Genomic DNA, 17,091 nt, shown 5'->3' on the forward strand with positions numbered 1-17,091 from the left:
TATATTTTGCTTCCTTAACATGTCTTATTTCAAACTAGTGGCAATAAAATATCGAAAACACACATTTTGTTGTTTATTTTACTTAATGTTGTCTGATTGTGTCCATAGATCACAATTACAATACAGAACTTTGAGGGCATTTTCCCAAAAATGTGTTTTCTTACACGCAAGAGATGAAATGTCCGATTTCCCTAGCACCTATACACACACCATACTTTCCACATTTCTTCCTATCTATACCTTGCATCTTTCTACAAAGGGGTTTGTTGATATATCATTCATAGCTTGATTTATAGTACATTTATACAAAAAAAACAGGCAAATCAGCATCCTTAGAGGAACTACTGGTGGCTACGGGCATAGCTTAGATTCAATAACCTGCCAAAAAGTTCTGCCCTAGTCCAAACAATTCCCAGATGGTTCTGTGTAACAGACCATCTAGCAGGTCAGGTTATATAGTCATTGCAATGGAAGAACATAATAATCAACACTGTTTTACAAACAGAACATTCTGTCTCTCTATGAGGGCATGTTTTACCTTTCCTCGGCCAACACTCTGAGAGGCATGGGGCAGATCCACGCACTCCCCATCCTCCCCTCTCTGGCACAGCGAAATCACCGCAGCAACAGGGCAAGCCGGTTCCCATGACAATGTCTCCTCCATAGGGTCAAAGGTCACTCCGGACCACAGCTCCTCCAGACCTATCGGGATACAGAAAACCATGTTTGATCAAATCATATCAAATGTATTTGTAAAACCCGCAATCACAGGTTAATGTCCCCATGGGCTGGACAAGTCTTCTTTAAACAAGTCAAGAAGAAACATCACAATAAATCAAGAACCAAAAAAAAACATCATGAAATACAAAACAACACTCCCAGACATACCCCAGCGAAGGTAAGGAAAAACTCACTAAAAACCTAGCAATAGGAAAAAAGCACCACAGGCAATGTGGAAGAGAGAAACCTTAGAATAGAATAGAATAGAATAGGGGCGGTTAGGTGGCCGAGCGGAGATTGCGTTCGTCACCAGCCCCGGAGCTGTGAGCTCGATTCGCCTGTTCGAATCCAGCTCACAGCTCCGGGGTTGTCACCAGCTTGGCTGGCCGTCTGCACTGATACAATTGGCTGTATCAGAGGGTGGGAGAAGCTGGCGGGGTGGGTCCGGGTCGTTGTAAACAGCGACTCCTACAGTTCGGTCGGGGCGCCTGCTAAGCGCGGATTGGACGTGAGGGGGATAGTGTGGTCCTCCCACACGCTACGCCCTCTCAATGAGAATCCGCGCTGCCAGGTGAAAAGAAGCGGTGATTGGCTGGACGTGTGTCGGAGGAAGCACGTGTTAGCCTCCACTCTCCCAGATGATCTGACTGTGGGGGGTAAGTGCGCAGCGATCAGGAAGGGACTGGGAATTGGCATACGACTAACATTGGGATGGGAGAAAATCGGAGGAAAATGGAGGGGGAAAAAGACCAATAAAAAAAAAATAATAATAGAATAGAATAGAATAGAATAGAATAGAATAGAATAGAATAGAATAGAATAGAATAGAATCTTTATTGTCATTGTTGGTACAACGAAATTTAGTTTGGAACATCACCACTGGCATACAAACATAAAATATAGCATGTGCAAAATAATAATGTCAATAATAATAATATATAATAATAAAGTATCAATGTCCCAATGTCCTCAATAATAATAACATACCAACAATGTCCCAAGTGCATTTAGTGCTAGTGCAAATAAATAAATATTTCAGTGACAGTCCAGTGAGTTAATGGAAGGGGGGGGGGGGGGGGGGCGTTGACTTGCAATGGATGAAATAGTGTATAGTGCAGCAATGCAAGGGGGGGGGGGGGGGGGGGTCGCGGGGGGGGCAAGTTGATGTTGATCGCTGAGCAGCCTGACAGCCCGTGGATAGAGGCTGTTGGTCAGTCTGCTAGTTCCAGACTGGATGGATCTATACCTTCGACCAGAGGGCAGCAGTTGAAAAAGATGGTGTGCTGGGTGGTACTGGTCCTGTAAGATGTTATTTACACAACGTAGGCAGCGGGAGGTGAAGACTGTGGAGATATCTGGGAGGCTAGCTCCAGTGATCCTCCTTGCAGCCTTGACCACTCTGTGGAGGGCCTCCTTCTCTGCCCTGGTGCAGCTGGAAAACCACACCAGTAGTCTGTACGTGAGTACACTCTCTACTGCGCAGTGGTAGAAGTTGGCCATCAGTCCCTGTGGGAGTTTAGCCCATTTAAGCTTCCTCAGATAGAAGAGGCGCTGCTGTGCTTTCCCCACAGCAGAGGTAATGTTGATCCCCCAGGACAGGTCATCAGACATCGTCACGCCCAGAAACCCTCTCCACCTCCTCATTTCCAATGAGGAGTGGAGAGTGGCTGAGGTCACCAGTCCTGCGGAAATCGATGATCAGCTCCTTGGACTTCGTGGGGTTGAGAGCAAGGTTATGACCATCGCACCACTCCACTAGTCGCTCAACCTCCCTCCTGTATGAGGTCTCATCATTCCCTCTGATGAGGCTAAGTACTGTTGTGTCGTCTGCAAATTTGACTATGAGGTTAGATGGAGAGGAGGAACAACAGTCGTGGGTGAAAAGTGTATAGAGAAGTGGGCTGAGTACACACCCCTGAGGGGCCTTGGTGCTAATGGGCAGGGTGGGGGATGTGTGCTTGCCAATCCTGACATGTTGTGTGCGATTTGTAAGAAAGTCCAAGATCCAATTGCATAGTGTGGTGTTCAGTCCGAGTTTGTGTAGTTTACTGTGAAGCTTGTTGGGTAGAATAGTATTGAAGGCTGAACTAAAGTCAACAAGAAGGAGTCTACCATAATGACAATGTGTGCCTGTGCTCTAGATGTTCCAGCAGAGTGTGCAACACAATGGCAATAGCATCCTCTGTTGACCTGTTCTTCCGGTAGACAAACTGGTTGTGGTCTAATGATGGCGGTATGGAGGATTTTATGTGTTTCATGACCAGTCTCTCAAAGCATTTTGCGACAATGGGGGTGAGTGCCACAGGTCTGTAGTCGTTCAGGCCTGTGACTTTAGGTTTCTTTGGAACCGGGACTATTGTTGCTGCCTTAAGACATGCGGGAACCCAGGATGAGCCCAGAGACAGGTTGAAGATGGTGGTGAGAAATGGGGCTAGTTCAGCCGCACAGTCCTTGAGCACCCTTCCCAGGACTCCATCAGGCCCCGCCGCCTTCCTTGTGTTGATGTTTCGTAGACTGAGTCTGACCTCATGAGTGCTCAGGACTATGGTGGAGCCGTCAGAGGGGAGAGGGGGCGACACCGGGTCCTTATTGTCCCTGTCAAAACGTGCATAAAAGATGTTTAACTCCTCCGCTAGGGGCGCGCTGCCGTTGACAGGGGGGATGTTCTTCCCTTGTAGTCCGATATAGCCCTGACACCCTCCCATACCTGCCGGGGGTTTGAGACGCTGTTGAAGTGGGCTTCAATGCGGTTCTTGTATGACAGCTTAGCAGATCTGACTCCATTTTTCAGGTCTGATCTCGCTGCACTGTATGCGTTGGTGTCACCTGATCTATGCGCTGCATTCCTGGCTCGTAATAGTGATTTTATATTCTGTGTTATCCAGGGTTTGACATTTGGAAAGACACGGATCTGCTTCCAAGATGTAACAATGTCTACACAGAAAGTGATATAGTCGAGCACTGAGAGAGAGAAAATATCCAGAGACCTACGTGTCAACACTCCCAGGCCACTGAAAATGTCCCAGTCTGTGGTGCTGAAGCAGTCCTGCAGTGTGATGGCATGACTTACGGTTGTTAAAGGGACAGACTTGGACTCTGGGGGCGTCTATCATGGCCGACCAACCCTGTTGGGAAACAGCACAATGATTGTTAAAGGCCAAATCCGTGATCCAAACTGTAAAACAAATGGGTAGAAATGGAGACATATTTTCATTATCTAGTGGATGGTCTGAGCTCTTGACTATTAAAAGTATTTTATGTATTTTTGGAATTGTAGTAGATTTGTTTAGGTTGTTAATGTTTGTACATTTCAAGATGGGGTAGGGCATTTCCAAGTAGCATATTATCCACATGAGACTATAGTATGCCCCTAGTCGTGTATATGGTCAAAATAAATCCTGTATAGCGCCTTTAAGTGCCAGTCAGGGTCTTCGCTATAGATACAGTGCCTGTCACAAAAACAGGCAGGTTTTGAACAGAAACTGGCCTGAAGTACAGTATTACCTCAATGCAGAGACAGGGTAACAGTCTGGAGTATGTCAGCGTGGCATTCTTCAAACCATCCCCCCGCCTTATCTGCAAGGGAAACACACGCACCATACTTTACCACATCCAATATCAGATAAAAATGAACAGGGGTTATTAAATGTTAACACTAGCACAGCCATGGAGAAAATGCCACTAATTCTCGCCAGGAACGGGTCATATTCAACCTATATTCAACCTATTCAATTATGTAACCAGTAATTGGATTACAGATAATTTTAAAGAAGAAATGTGTCTTGTTGGTGTTGCAGTACTCTAATATATATATATATATATATTGAATGTTCAAAGGCAATAAAAAACAGATAATAAACATTATACGATGGATGCACAATATCGGCCAATGGTAGTTTGAGCAAAACTGGGCAGATATATATTTGCAAACATTATATACATATAAACATAAACATATATTGGCTGGTGATTGTTTTATTAAGAATTAAGTAACATTGCTTGAATGTGACAGTGGCAGCACAGGGTTGTGGGCTAACATTGTTTCAGTATGTACAACATTTTATTATGAGATAATTAGTTTGTATTCATACAGATCATATCGACATCAGTAATATCAGTTATTGGCCATAGCATAAATGTTAATATTGGTTATCTGTATCAGACAACATTTTCATACCGGTGTATCCATAATAAGAGGTACAAATACAAGTCAAATCCTGTTTACTGTACATTCTGGTATATTTCAAGATTTGTTTTGTTTTGTTTGGCTACCACAACAGCAGCAAGCACCACAACAAAACCAACAACAACAACACCACCAACAACAGCAACAACAACTACAACAACTACAACAACCACCCCAACAATAACAACAACACCAACTAACAGTTACAACAACCACAACAAACACAACAACAACCACCACCACCACAACAACAACAACCATAACAACAATAAAAGCGTATGTATGATTCACAACTCTGCTGATTCTGGTCCTGTAATCCTGAGGTTCCATTCCTGGGCTCTTTTTTTTTACAGAGTGTGGACTGACCACAGTGTTTACAGAGTATGGACTGACCAGAGTGTGGACTGACCACAGTGTTTACAGAGTGTGGACTGACCACAGTGTTTACAGAGTGTGGACTGACCACAGTGTTTACAGAGTGTGGACTGACCAGAGTGTTTACAGAGTGTGGACTGACCACAGTGTTTACAGAGTGAGGACTGACCAGAGTGTGGACTGACCACAGTGTTTACAGAGTGTGGCCTGACCAGAGTGTGGACTGACCAGAGTGTTTACAGAGTGTGGACTGACCACAGTGTTTACAGAGTGTGGCCTGACCAGAGTGTGGACTGACCAGAGTGTTTACAGAGTGTGGCCTGACCAGAGTGTGGACTGACCAGAGTGTTTACAGAGTGTGGACTGACCAGAGTGTGGACTGACCACAGTGTTTACAGAGTGAGGACTGACCACAGTGTTTACAGAGTGAGGACTGACCACAGTGTTTACAGAGTGAGGACTGACCAGAGTGTGGACTGACCACAGTGTTTACAGAGTGTGGACTGACCACAGTGTTTACAGAGTGAGTACTGACCACAGTGTTTACAGAGTGAGGACTGACCACAGTGTTTACAGAGTGAGGACTGACCACAGTGTTTACAGAGTGAGGACTGACCACAGTGTTTACAGAGTGAGGACTGACCACAGTGTTTACAGAGTGAGGACTGACCACAGTGTTTACAGAGTGTGGACTGACCACAGTGTTTACAGAGTGTGGACTGACCACAGTGTTTACAGAGTGAGGACTGACCACAGTGTTTACAGAGTGAGGACTGACCACAGTGTTTACAGAGTGTGGACTGACCACAGTGTTTACAGAGTGAGGACTGACCACAGTGTTTACAGAGTGAGGACTGACCACAGTGTTTACAGAGTGTGGACTGACCACAGTGTTTACAGAGTGAGGACTGACCACAGTGTTTACAGAGTGAGGACTGACCACAGTGTTTACAGAGTGAGGACTGACCACAGTGTTTACAGAGTGAGGACTGACCACAGTGTTTACAGAGTGAGGACTGACCAGAGTGTGGACTGACCACAGTGTTTACAGAGTGTGGACTGACCACAGTGTTTACAGAGTGAGGACTGACCACAGTGTTTACAGAGTGAGGACTGACCACAGTGTTTACAGAGTGAGGACTGACCACAGTGTTTACAGAGTGAGGACTGACCACAGTGTTTACAGAGTGAGGACTGACCACAGTGTTTACAGAGTGAAGGACTGACTGTGGACTGACCAGAGTGTGAACTGACCAGAGTGTGGACTGAGTGTGGACTGACCAGAGTGTTTACAGAGTGAGGACTGACCAGAGTGTGGACTGACCAGAGTGTGGACTGAGTGTGGACTGACCAGAGTGTGGACTGATCAGAGTGTGGACTGAGTGTGGACTGACCAGAGTGTTTACAGAGTGTGGACTGACCAGAGTGTTTACAGAGTGTGGACTGACCAGAGTGTGGACTGACCAGAGTGTGGACTGACCAGAGTGTGGACTGAGTGTGGACTGACCAGAGTGTTTACAGAGTGTGGACTGACCAGAGTGTGGACTGAGTGTGGACTGACCAGAGTGTGGACTGACCAGAGTGTTTACTGACCAGAGTGTGGACTGACCAGAGTGTGGACTGAGTGTGGACTGACCAGAGTGTTGGCTCCAGTTGCTGTACAGAGAACGTTCTTGAGACACAGACGCAGGTAGTAGTCCTTGTCCTCTAGCATGTCAGACACATGGACGCCAAGCTCCTTCTTCACCAGGTCCACTGTGTATGATAGCCTGCCTGCTGAGAGAGAGAGAGAGAGAGAGAGAGAGAGAGAGAGAGAGAGAGAGAGAGAGAGAGAGAGAGAGAGAGAGAGAGAGACAGAGAGAGAGACAGAGAGACAGAGAGAGAGACAGAGAGACAGAGAGAGACAGAAATATATATAACGTGTTCTCTACGAGTAGCTTCAAATGTTTTTTTTTGGCTAGAAAGCTAGCTTCTGACGTGTCAGGCTAGTGAAAATCGTGGATCTTATGGGGGTGTTTGTTGTGGATATATTGTGATGTTTCTTCTTGATCTATGTGAAGCCCATGGGGCCAATTTGTTGTGATTTCGAGCTATACAAATACATTTGATTTATTTTTATTTTTAACACATTATCCTGACACAAGAGCTAGCTTGCGTAGGTGCACGGGTCTGATGACGTGTCAGGCTAATGGACACCTAGTGCAGGGGTCGGCAACCCATGGCCCCTGTGGCTCTTAACTCTGCAGTGGCTCCATGTAGGTTTGAAAAATTATAATAATATGGAAATAAATAACTTCTATTTTAATTTCAATTTTATTTTATTTTGGAGATCAAGGTGATACTGTGAACTGGGGAAAAAAAGTGTTTAATATTTCATCAACTAAAATATACGTCACACCCCGCGCCTCTCCCTGTCGTCTGCAGGTGGCTATTCTTGAGTTTCCAACCCCCCAATAAGCTAACCATGGATAAATCCCCCCCAAAAAATTTAGGGTTTAATTTAGCGTGGACAGATTAATTTACTTTCACTAATGATGCAGGCTTACCTGTACCTGCTTGATATGTGGCGAGAAATTTGCAAAAAACAAAAAAACGTCACTCCTACAAAAATGTATCAAAAGCATGAACTCAAAAATGTTCTTAACACAGTTATTAACTTAATAAATAAACATAAAAGTACAAAATGTTTTACTGTAATCCAATGTGAGTAAAGGGGTTGAAAATAAATTGTATCTTCAAGTTCAAGTTCAACAAGTTCAAGTTCAACTACATATGAAGAATAATAACAATAATAATGATGATAATCATACACATATTTTATATCATTGGATAGTTGTTAGCTTCAAAATGGTACCAAATATGAGGTACTTTTAAATATCCAATAAATAATAATCTATCACAAACTGATGAAGTTCAAGTTCAGGAATTTTCTAACTGGGCCTGGGTAGGAGCAGGCGGGATAATTATTAAATTTAAAAATAGATGCGTTCCTTAAAGAAAAATGTTTTCAATAATATATGCCTTATTCTACGAGCACTGTACAGCCAGCTTTTATAAGAGAAGATAATCTCCCGATTCAGGTATGATTTAATACAAACGGTTCCAAAGATATGTTTGTAGGCATATTTCCACACCACTAACATGTATTGGGTCCGTTGTCTCTTATTGGGAATGGATTTGGTGCCAGCTGTCATTTCTGCCCGTCTCCTCTCCGACACTTGAGACCGAACAAAAAATAACAATAGGTACTAGAAATAAGCTTTTGAATCAATTCCAATCCCTCTATATATAGTATAAATATATATACAACTTTATACACTGTGTTATCTTAATTTTCAGGGTAAATTTATTTTTTTTTTATTAAAAATGTTAACCTATGTTTTGCGGCTCCAGGTGAATTTTATTTCATTCAGGAGGGGGCAAAATGGCTCTTTTGATAGTAAAGATGGCAGACCCTGACCTAGTGTGACAAGAGAGCTAGCTTGTGTATGTGGGTCTGATATGTCAGGCTAGTGACAAGACACCTTATCCTGTTTACTGCTGGGTTCTATGATCTGTACAGCTTCTCTTTCCACGGTAACATTATTGTATATTGATGATTATAATATGAAAATGCATATAAAGAAATTTTAAGACATTGTATTAATATGGATGGAAACACACTCAGTAACTCCACACAAAACGTTTAAAAAAATTCCATTCGGGGGGGCTCCAGTAGCTCACAGCATATCTCGGCGCTATTTCTGCATCGGGGAAAACCGTGCTGCGTCACGGATCTGGTGGACTCGAGTTCGATTCCCGGACCCGCCGTCATTTGCCAGAATGTCTTCCCCTGATCTATATCCCGTTTCACCCTGTATCTGTCGGTCATGCTTGACCAGAAAAGCGATAAACGCTAAAAAAAAAAAGTTAAAAAAAAAAAAAAATCCATTCCGATTAAAAGGAAAAATTAACACCAAAATTGTGGTTTCAAGATTTTCATCCAATATCAGCAGTATGGCTACTACATTTTTGTAGTTTGTTAAAGGGAATAGATAGAGAGATGCACAACTTACTGATGCATTCTGGGACATTACTCCGCAGATCTTCACTGTTGCATTCTGAAAGGGAAAACGTCACAGTGAGAAAAATAAGTTGCCATGGAAAATCACACTCTTATGCGCGCGCGCGGTGTGTGTGTGTGTGTGTGTGTGTGTGTGTGTGTGTGTGTGTGTGTGTGTGTGTGTGTGTGTGTGTGTGTGTGTGTGTGTGTGTGTGTGTGTGTGTGTGTGTGTGTGTGTGTGTGTGTGTGTGTGTGTGTGTGTGTGTGTGTGTGTGTGTGTGTGTCACACCTGGCACGTGATAGGTGCTGGTCCAAGTGACACCGCAGTAGTTTGGTAGGGTTTTCAGCAAGACATGCGCGTCCTGACCTGGAGTCTGATCAAAGCAGTCATTCTCTACTTCTACCTTCAGGGGGAAAAGATCAGAAGATGGTTACATTCAAGCTGTCACATATTTGATTCTCACAATCAGAATCATGATCTGATAATTTTATGGACCTATTATGAGATATTCTTTGTTTGACAAAAGTACTGAGAGGTGGAGGGGTTGTGCCAAGGGATGTGTTTGTGCACAGAGTTTGTGTGTGTGTGTGTGTGTGTGTGTGTGTGTGTGTGTGTGTGTGTGTGTGTGTGTGTGTGTGTGTGTGTGTGTGTGTGTGTGTGTGTGTGTGTGTGTGTGTGTGTGTGTGTGTGTGTGTGTGTGTGTGTGTGTGTGTGTGTGTGTGTGTGTGTGTGTGTGTGTGTGTGCGCACGCGTGTGTATTTGGTAATATATTACAAATGTGCAACCTAGCTGAAGCAACACATGAATGATAATGTAGATCAACAGAGTATTTGTTAGTCTGGAGAGTAATATCAAGGGGGTGTATTCATCTGCTTCTTCTTCTGCTTCTTCTTTTAATTTTTTTCACTTTTTCTCCTCTTTTTCTATTTTTCTCCCATCCCAATTTCGCTGTGCCAATTCTCCCCTCCCCAGTCTTGAACGTTGCTCGCATATGCCCCCCACAGGCCGGTCGTAGGGAGGATAGAAGCCTTGCATCACATGTCCCCTCCGATACATGTGGAGGCAGCCTGTCACATCTTTTCACCTGCCAGCGCGGACTCTCATTTGGCGAGGTGTAACGTGTGGGAGGCTCACACTACCCCCGCCATTTCCTGTCTCTGCTGTGCAGGCGCCCCAACCGACCTGTAGGAGTCGCTGTTTACAACGTCCAGATTACCACCCATTGACTTCCACCTGCTAACTCTGCCATGCAATTGAGTTAGTATGACGACCGGCCCAAGCCGGAGCCAACGCCGACAGCCGGAGTCGAACCCGGTGTCTCTTGCGTTGTGTGACGAGCGCAATGTCCGCTGCGCCACCCAGCCGCGCTCTTCTGCTTCTTCTTAATCCTCTTCTGCTTCTGCTTTTTCTTCTTCTGCTTCTTCTTCTTTGTCTTCTCCTTCTTCCGCTCAGTCTTTTTCCTAATCGTCTTCCACTGACATTGGGTGAAGAATTCCACTCGGTATCTACAGTAACACAGCTCCTTTGCAAACAAAGATGAATCCTGACACAAAAGCACACGTTTATGCTTAAAGAGATAGTTGTGATTTTTGGGAACCACCTTGTCCCATTTTCATACTTGAAGCTCTCTGCAGCTTACTCCACAGAGCGCACAATGTACCGCTTCAGCTTCAATGTAGAGTGTCAGTGAGATTCAGTCCGCTTGTACAGACCCAAACACCATTGGCTTTGCATTGGTAACCTCTCCACCATGATACCTGTGCCAAAGCTGAATTACCTGCTGTCCGGTCATCCTCTCTCTGGCTGCTCTGGAGAAGCTGAATTACCTGCTGTCCTGTCATCCTCTCCATGGCTGCTCTGGAGAAGCTGAATTACTTGCTGTCCGGTCATCCTCTCTCTGGCTGCTCTGGAGAAGCTGAATTACCTGCTGTCCTGTCATCCTCTCCATGGCTGCTCTGGAGAAGCTGAATTACCTGCTGTCCTGTCATCCTCTCTCTGGCTGCTCTGGAGAAGCTGAATTACCTGCTGTCCTGTCATCCTCTCTCTGGCTGCTCTGGAGAAGCTGAATTACCTGCTGTCCGGTCATCCTCTCTCTGGCTGCTCTGGAGAAGCTGAATTACCTGCTGTCCGGTCATCCTCTCTCTGGCTGCTCTGGAGAAGCTGAATTACCTGCTGTCCGGTCATCCTCTCTCTGGCTGCTCTGGAGAAGCTGAATTACCTGCTGTCCTGTCATTCTCTCCAATCTCTGCTCTGGAGAAGCTGAATTACCTGCTGTCCTGTCATTCTCTCTCTGGCTGCTCTGGAGAAGCTGAATTACCTGCTGTCCTGTCATCCTCTCTCTGGCTGCTCTGGAGAAGCTGAATTACCTGCTGTCCTGTCATCCTCTCTCTGGCTGCTCTGGAAAAGCTGAATTACCTGCTGTCCTGTCATCCTCTCTCTGGCTGCTTTAGGGAAGCTGATGACTTGACAGCTTCCCAACATCCCTGCTGTGAGACTGCAGATGGAGATGCCATAGACGGCCTCTGAAACACATATCAATCAGCCACAGTCAGACACAAAGAAAGAGAAATAGTAGGCATATGGACCTAATAGATGTCACAACAACAAACAGGCTTCCCTGTAGAAAGAGAGCTGTTGAGCCCGCCTCAACACCAAGGTATGAGGCATAATACAAGTGCGTGTGTGTGTGTGCGTGCACGTGTATGTATACCCACTTGTATGTGTGCACGTGAGGGTGTACATGTTGGCCTCATGTGTGTCCTTGTGTGTGTGTGTCCTCGTGTGTGTGTGTGTGTGTGTCCTCGTGTGTGTCCTCGTGTGTGTTCTCGTGTGTGTGTGTCCTTGTGTGTGTGTGTGTGTGTGTGTGTGTGTGTGTGTGTGTGTGTGTGTGTGTGTGTGTGTGTGTGTGTGTGTGTGTGTGTGTGTGTGTGTGTGTGTGTGTGTGTGTGTGTGTGTGTGTGTGTGTGTGTGTGTGTGTGTGTGTGTGTGTGTAGATGTGAGCCATTTAATTGGCTGAACTGACCACAGATTGAAGTGTGATTGGATCAGAGGGGTTTCCCCCCAAGCCTGTCAGTAGAGGAAACAAGGGTGTAATACTGCAGCGTGTGTGTGCGCGCGTGTACGCGTGTCTTACCGGTGAGCTGCAGTGCGATGTTGATCCGGAGATGCAGCGAACACCTGTGTCTGCCCTGACACCTCATGACCGTAGAAAGGCTGACGTTCTGGAAAACAGACGAGCTGTTGAGGGCCTCAGGGGATCTGTGACAGGGTGGGGGAAACACGTCTACACGCACAACACAACCAGACAAGAGCACACAACGTTCCATTAGTCTGACATTAATGGATCATTATTCCTAGGAGGCCCAGTGCGTGATCAAAACAAAAAAATAATAATAATACAAAATGGGTAGCCCCCACTAAATTGATTGATTGGTCGTTTGATACAAGGACTAACACTAGCCAAGTTTTAAATTGGTATTTTGGGGCTGTTGTATGTTTGCTTATGTAACGAATGGTATCGTGAAGCGCAGTCACGAAGGGCTGGTGTGAGTAGCGGTGCTATGGGTTAAACTCACTCTCATCCTCAAAAGACACATAGACAGGTTACAAAGCAGTGAGTTCACTTCTTGGTATAGCGGTCTGTGCTGTTGCACACGGCGTGGGAGACCCCGAAACTCCCTCGGGCATCGAAGTTTGAGGTGACGTTGTCACAACCGTTACACTTACATTAGTGTAAGTTAACACATTGAGTGCCACGCCCCTTCCGGGAAGTGCGTAGGCCTTGCCGCCCATTAACCCCATGTAAACGCTCACCTTGTTTGTAGAGCTAAACCTATATTTTATCTTATAGCTATGGGTCTAATAACACCGTCGATTGTCAGTGAGTTGTTTCTGGTCAACGTGCAAAAAACAGATAATTTTTTCATCCGTACATTTCCGTTTTATACCGTTTTGAATATGAATATAGTTTGGGTGCTTCTGGGTAATTCCAGGAAAAAGATGCGACAATAGCGTTTTAGTGGAATCCACTTATCACGTTGTCATTTTTCGCCTGATTATCGAAAAATATATCCACTTATAAATGTAGATTTAGGCTGAACTGACTCCAATACATTGTGTCACCACCAGAGATGGGAATAACGGCGTTATAAACAACGGCGTTACTAATGGCGTAACTTTTTTCAGTAACGAGTCATCTAACGGATTACACTTCCAATCTTAATAACGCTGTTACCGTTACTGCCAAAAAATGCAGCGCGTTACTATGATTGAAGCAGTTTTTTTTCATCAGACCAACTAGATCTCTGAGCCGAGAGGCAATACTTTTTTTCCTTCCTTGGTTAGTGGGCAGCGCAGCGAGACAAGCGCATACATGCTGACGATTGGCTGAGGTTGAGTACAATTTCATGGTAAGCCAATCAGAGGTAGAGTTGGGCGGGTGTTCGAAAGCATGCATAGTCAGACACACAACGACAACACAAGCGAGTCAGTCAAGGAGAGGCCGCGGGTCCGTGTACGTAGTTTGTTAGGCAAGCCCAAATAATCCAAAAGGAATCCAACGAACAACACAAGCGAGCCAGTTAACGAGAGACGGGTCCATGAGCGTTTTTTGTTCGCACTTGTGTTTGTTGTGTTGCAGCGCAGGGCACTACAGTAGTGGAGGCTCTACTGCCTTATCAACATAGTGCTGCACTTCCTGGTTTAATAGCACAGTCTTCAGGTGCTCAGAGAGAGAGAGAGAGAGAGAGAGAGAGAGAGAGAGAACTAGAGATACAGAAAGAGAGTGAGAGACACACACGACACATCTGTTTTTTTGTTTTATTTCCACTACAAAGACTGTATATCTGTATGTCTTAAATGTCATGGTTAGATATATGTATATCTATATATGTTGTGTATGTCATAAATGTCATTATGAATTGAAAATGGGGGACCCTGATGTAAACAAGACGAAAGTCTTTCTCTGGTCTGCATCCCCTTAACAATTGTGTGTATTGAGCTGTACTGTACTGTACTGTACCCATTCTGCAATCTGTTAATAAAAATGTTCAATCAATCAATCAATCAGTATATTGTTATTTATTTTTGGTATAGTGCTTAACAAGCATAATTTTATGTTGCCCAGTTGTAGCCTGTTGAGGGGCAATAGGCCTACATATCAAAAGTTCCAAAACATATATTGTGTTTGTATTTGTATGATCCACTATATAAACATAGTAATTATAATATCTACATACATGGCATTTGATTGGAGGCTAGTCTCACTTTGTGACTAGTGACTTTTTAACTTTAACTTTTATTATCAAGATTATATTATCATTATTATTATTATTATTATTATTATTATTATTGAATGGTGAAAAGTTTCCTTCTGTTGTTGTTCTTTGCTTATATAATTTTGTGTTTGCTACTGGCTTATCTAAGTTTCTGGTTTATATTTGTTTTCAACATTCTACATTATTAAGTCCTTACTCTGGAGGTCAAAGTTGACTAGCATTCCCAAGCTCACCTCTATGATGTCACTTCCTGCCCACATGGTATATAGCTCCCATTTTTACAAGCTATCACGGTTAGCCTATTAACACTGAAGATGGAACACCTGTTCCGAAACATGTCTGTATCATAGGCTGCCATTCAATTTTTTTTTTGAAATCTGAGAGTGCTGGTCCAGCCTTCGCCTTTTTTCCTCATAATCCTTGGGATTTCAGCACCCAGTGTCAGATACTAAGAAGTGCGGTCTACCTTGACTTTGATATATAGCTACTTTGGTAGCTTAGAGACCTGCAGCTCCAGAGTTTAAAGTTCACCCTGTCCCTAGTGGACATACAGCAGCTTTCGTAGCTACAACGATGGAGTCAAGAGACTCATCCTCGCCTGAAGCAGAGGGAGACTCTTATCCTACTCCATGGCGTGACCCTTACTAACTACTGGCAGGACGCCATCATCCCGAGGGGCCTGCTTATCGCCAAGGCAAGACATCGAGCGGCATAAGAGATGCTAGAGACGAAGAGACTACAAGACTACCTACACACATGGTGCCTCCTGCACTCCTGCAGGCCTACTGGGCAGCCCAGAGACCGACCTAGGAAAGAGATGTCTCCGTGCAAGAAAAGTTAATCGGTCCCGGAGATATACACTATTACAAACATTGGTAACATTGCAGCTGCATATTTGAGCGGTTCTCTAGAGGGGGAGACTGGTTACTATATTCATAGCTCCCATTTTTACAAGCTATCACGGTTAGCCTATTAACACTGAAGATGGAACACCTGTTCCGAAACATGTCTGTATCATAGGCTGCCATTCAATTTTTTTTTTGAAATCTGAGAGTGCTGGTCCAGCCTTCGCCTTTTTTCCTCATAATCCTTGGGATTTCAGCACCCAGTGTCAGATACTGAGAAGCGCGGTCTACCTTGACTTTAGTCTCACTTTGTCCCACAGCAACATTACAATAGTTTAGATTTGTGTACGTTGTTTATGTTAAAAATGTACTTGAAAGTAACGCAATAGTTACTTTCTGAAGTAACTAGTTACTTTTATAATTTGTAACTGAGTAAGTAATTTAGTAACTTTTTGGAATAAGTAACTAGTAACTGTAACTAGTTACTTTTTTTTTTTTTTTATATTTCTTTTTTGGCGTTTTTATCGCTTTATTACTACTGGGCAGTCCAGTAGGGAGAGACAGAGGAGGAATGGGAGACAGAGTGGGGGGAAGACATTCGGGAAATAACGACGGATTCGGGAATCGAACCCGGGTCGCCCGTGTCGCGGCTGAGCGCGCTATGTGGTTCGCCACTGGGGCGCCCCACTAGTTACTTTTTTAAAGTAACTTGCCCAACACACGAATTAGCCTTTCATTCAACCCAAATGTAAATAAGGACGTGGGGAGACCACCTACAATACTTTGAAGTAGCTGTTAGGAGGTTGTTACTGCAGGCATGTTGGATCTCGCAGAGCTTGAAGTCAAGCCAGAGCTTCTTTGTCCCCCTTTGTTACTCTCTCATTCCTGTGCAATAAACCAGCGGTTCTCAAACTACGGGTCGTGACCCAAAGTGGGGTTGTGGGTACAGTAGGGGTTGCGCATTGGCAATAAATTTTGTTTTATGTTCTGGCAACATATTTTGGCTAAATAAGCCTTGTTTTATAAATGTGTATTGATAACATAGTGCTGTAATAACATTTTCGAATAAATATGCATGATCAAGTTTAACAACGTGTGCTTTTATTTTGATATTCCTTAATTCCACATTGAAATTATGCGATACATTAAGTGTGGGGTCGCCAAAAAAAATCCTAAATAAAATGGGGTTGTGGTATAAAAAAGTTTTGAGAACCCCTGCAATAAACATTCAATCAATTGAATGATGATGATAATAATAGTAATAGTAATAACAATAGCAACAAAACCCATAGAATAGAATATATATATATACATACATACACATATGTATATACTTAAGCAATATCTCATGACAGGCCATGATATATGGTTATTATATCACAGCTAAGGGGTGATATAATAACCATATTATGCCATGGTCTGATGTGAGCTATTGTTTTTTTTAAATGGGTACCAAGTAGGCTATGGCAATATAAAAGTAAGACACACTTAAATAATAATTTTTTATTAGTAAATAGTAATGTTTAAAATAAAATAGGCCCTCCTGGCTGCCTGCACTTCAAGGCGGTTGCTATGCAACATACACACTAACAACTAGCTGGCATTATTTTTTCATAGTCGGGCAGATATGCCGACTATTTACCTGA

At 43.9% G+C, this 17,091-nt stretch overlaps 1 protein-coding gene across 2 annotated transcripts in view; it reads right to left on the reverse strand.

Annotated features, from left to right (window-relative positions):
* Nucleotides 1–17,091, reverse strand: part of il17rel (interleukin 17 receptor E-like) — a 67,451-nt gene that overhangs the window by 27,512 nt on the left and 22,848 nt on the right. The window contains exons 3-10 of one of the 2 annotated variants that reach the window (XM_084330785.1): nt 12,458–12,607; nt 11,740–11,846; nt 9,613–9,727; nt 9,337–9,381; nt 6,918–7,054; nt 4,225–4,296; nt 3,791–3,845; nt 539–702 (exon numbers count right to left, since the gene is read on the reverse strand). In XM_084330785.1, the coding sequence (XP_084186911.1) occupies nt 539–702; nt 3,791–3,845; nt 4,225–4,296; nt 6,918–7,054; nt 9,337–9,381; nt 9,613–9,727; nt 11,740–11,846; nt 12,458–12,607 (845 nt within the window). Of the gene's footprint in view, nt 1–538; nt 703–3,790; nt 3,846–4,224; nt 4,297–6,917; nt 7,058–9,336; nt 9,382–9,612; nt 9,728–11,739; nt 11,847–12,457; nt 12,608–17,091 lie in introns of both variants that reach the window. The other variant, XM_084330784.1, reaches the window with a different exon arrangement.

This window comes from Notolepis coatsorum, assembly GCF_963971535.1.
Source record: "Notolepis coatsorum genome assembly, chromosome: 15".
Lineage (NCBI taxonomy): Eukaryota > Metazoa > Chordata > Actinopteri > Aulopiformes > Paralepididae > Notolepis > Notolepis coatsorum.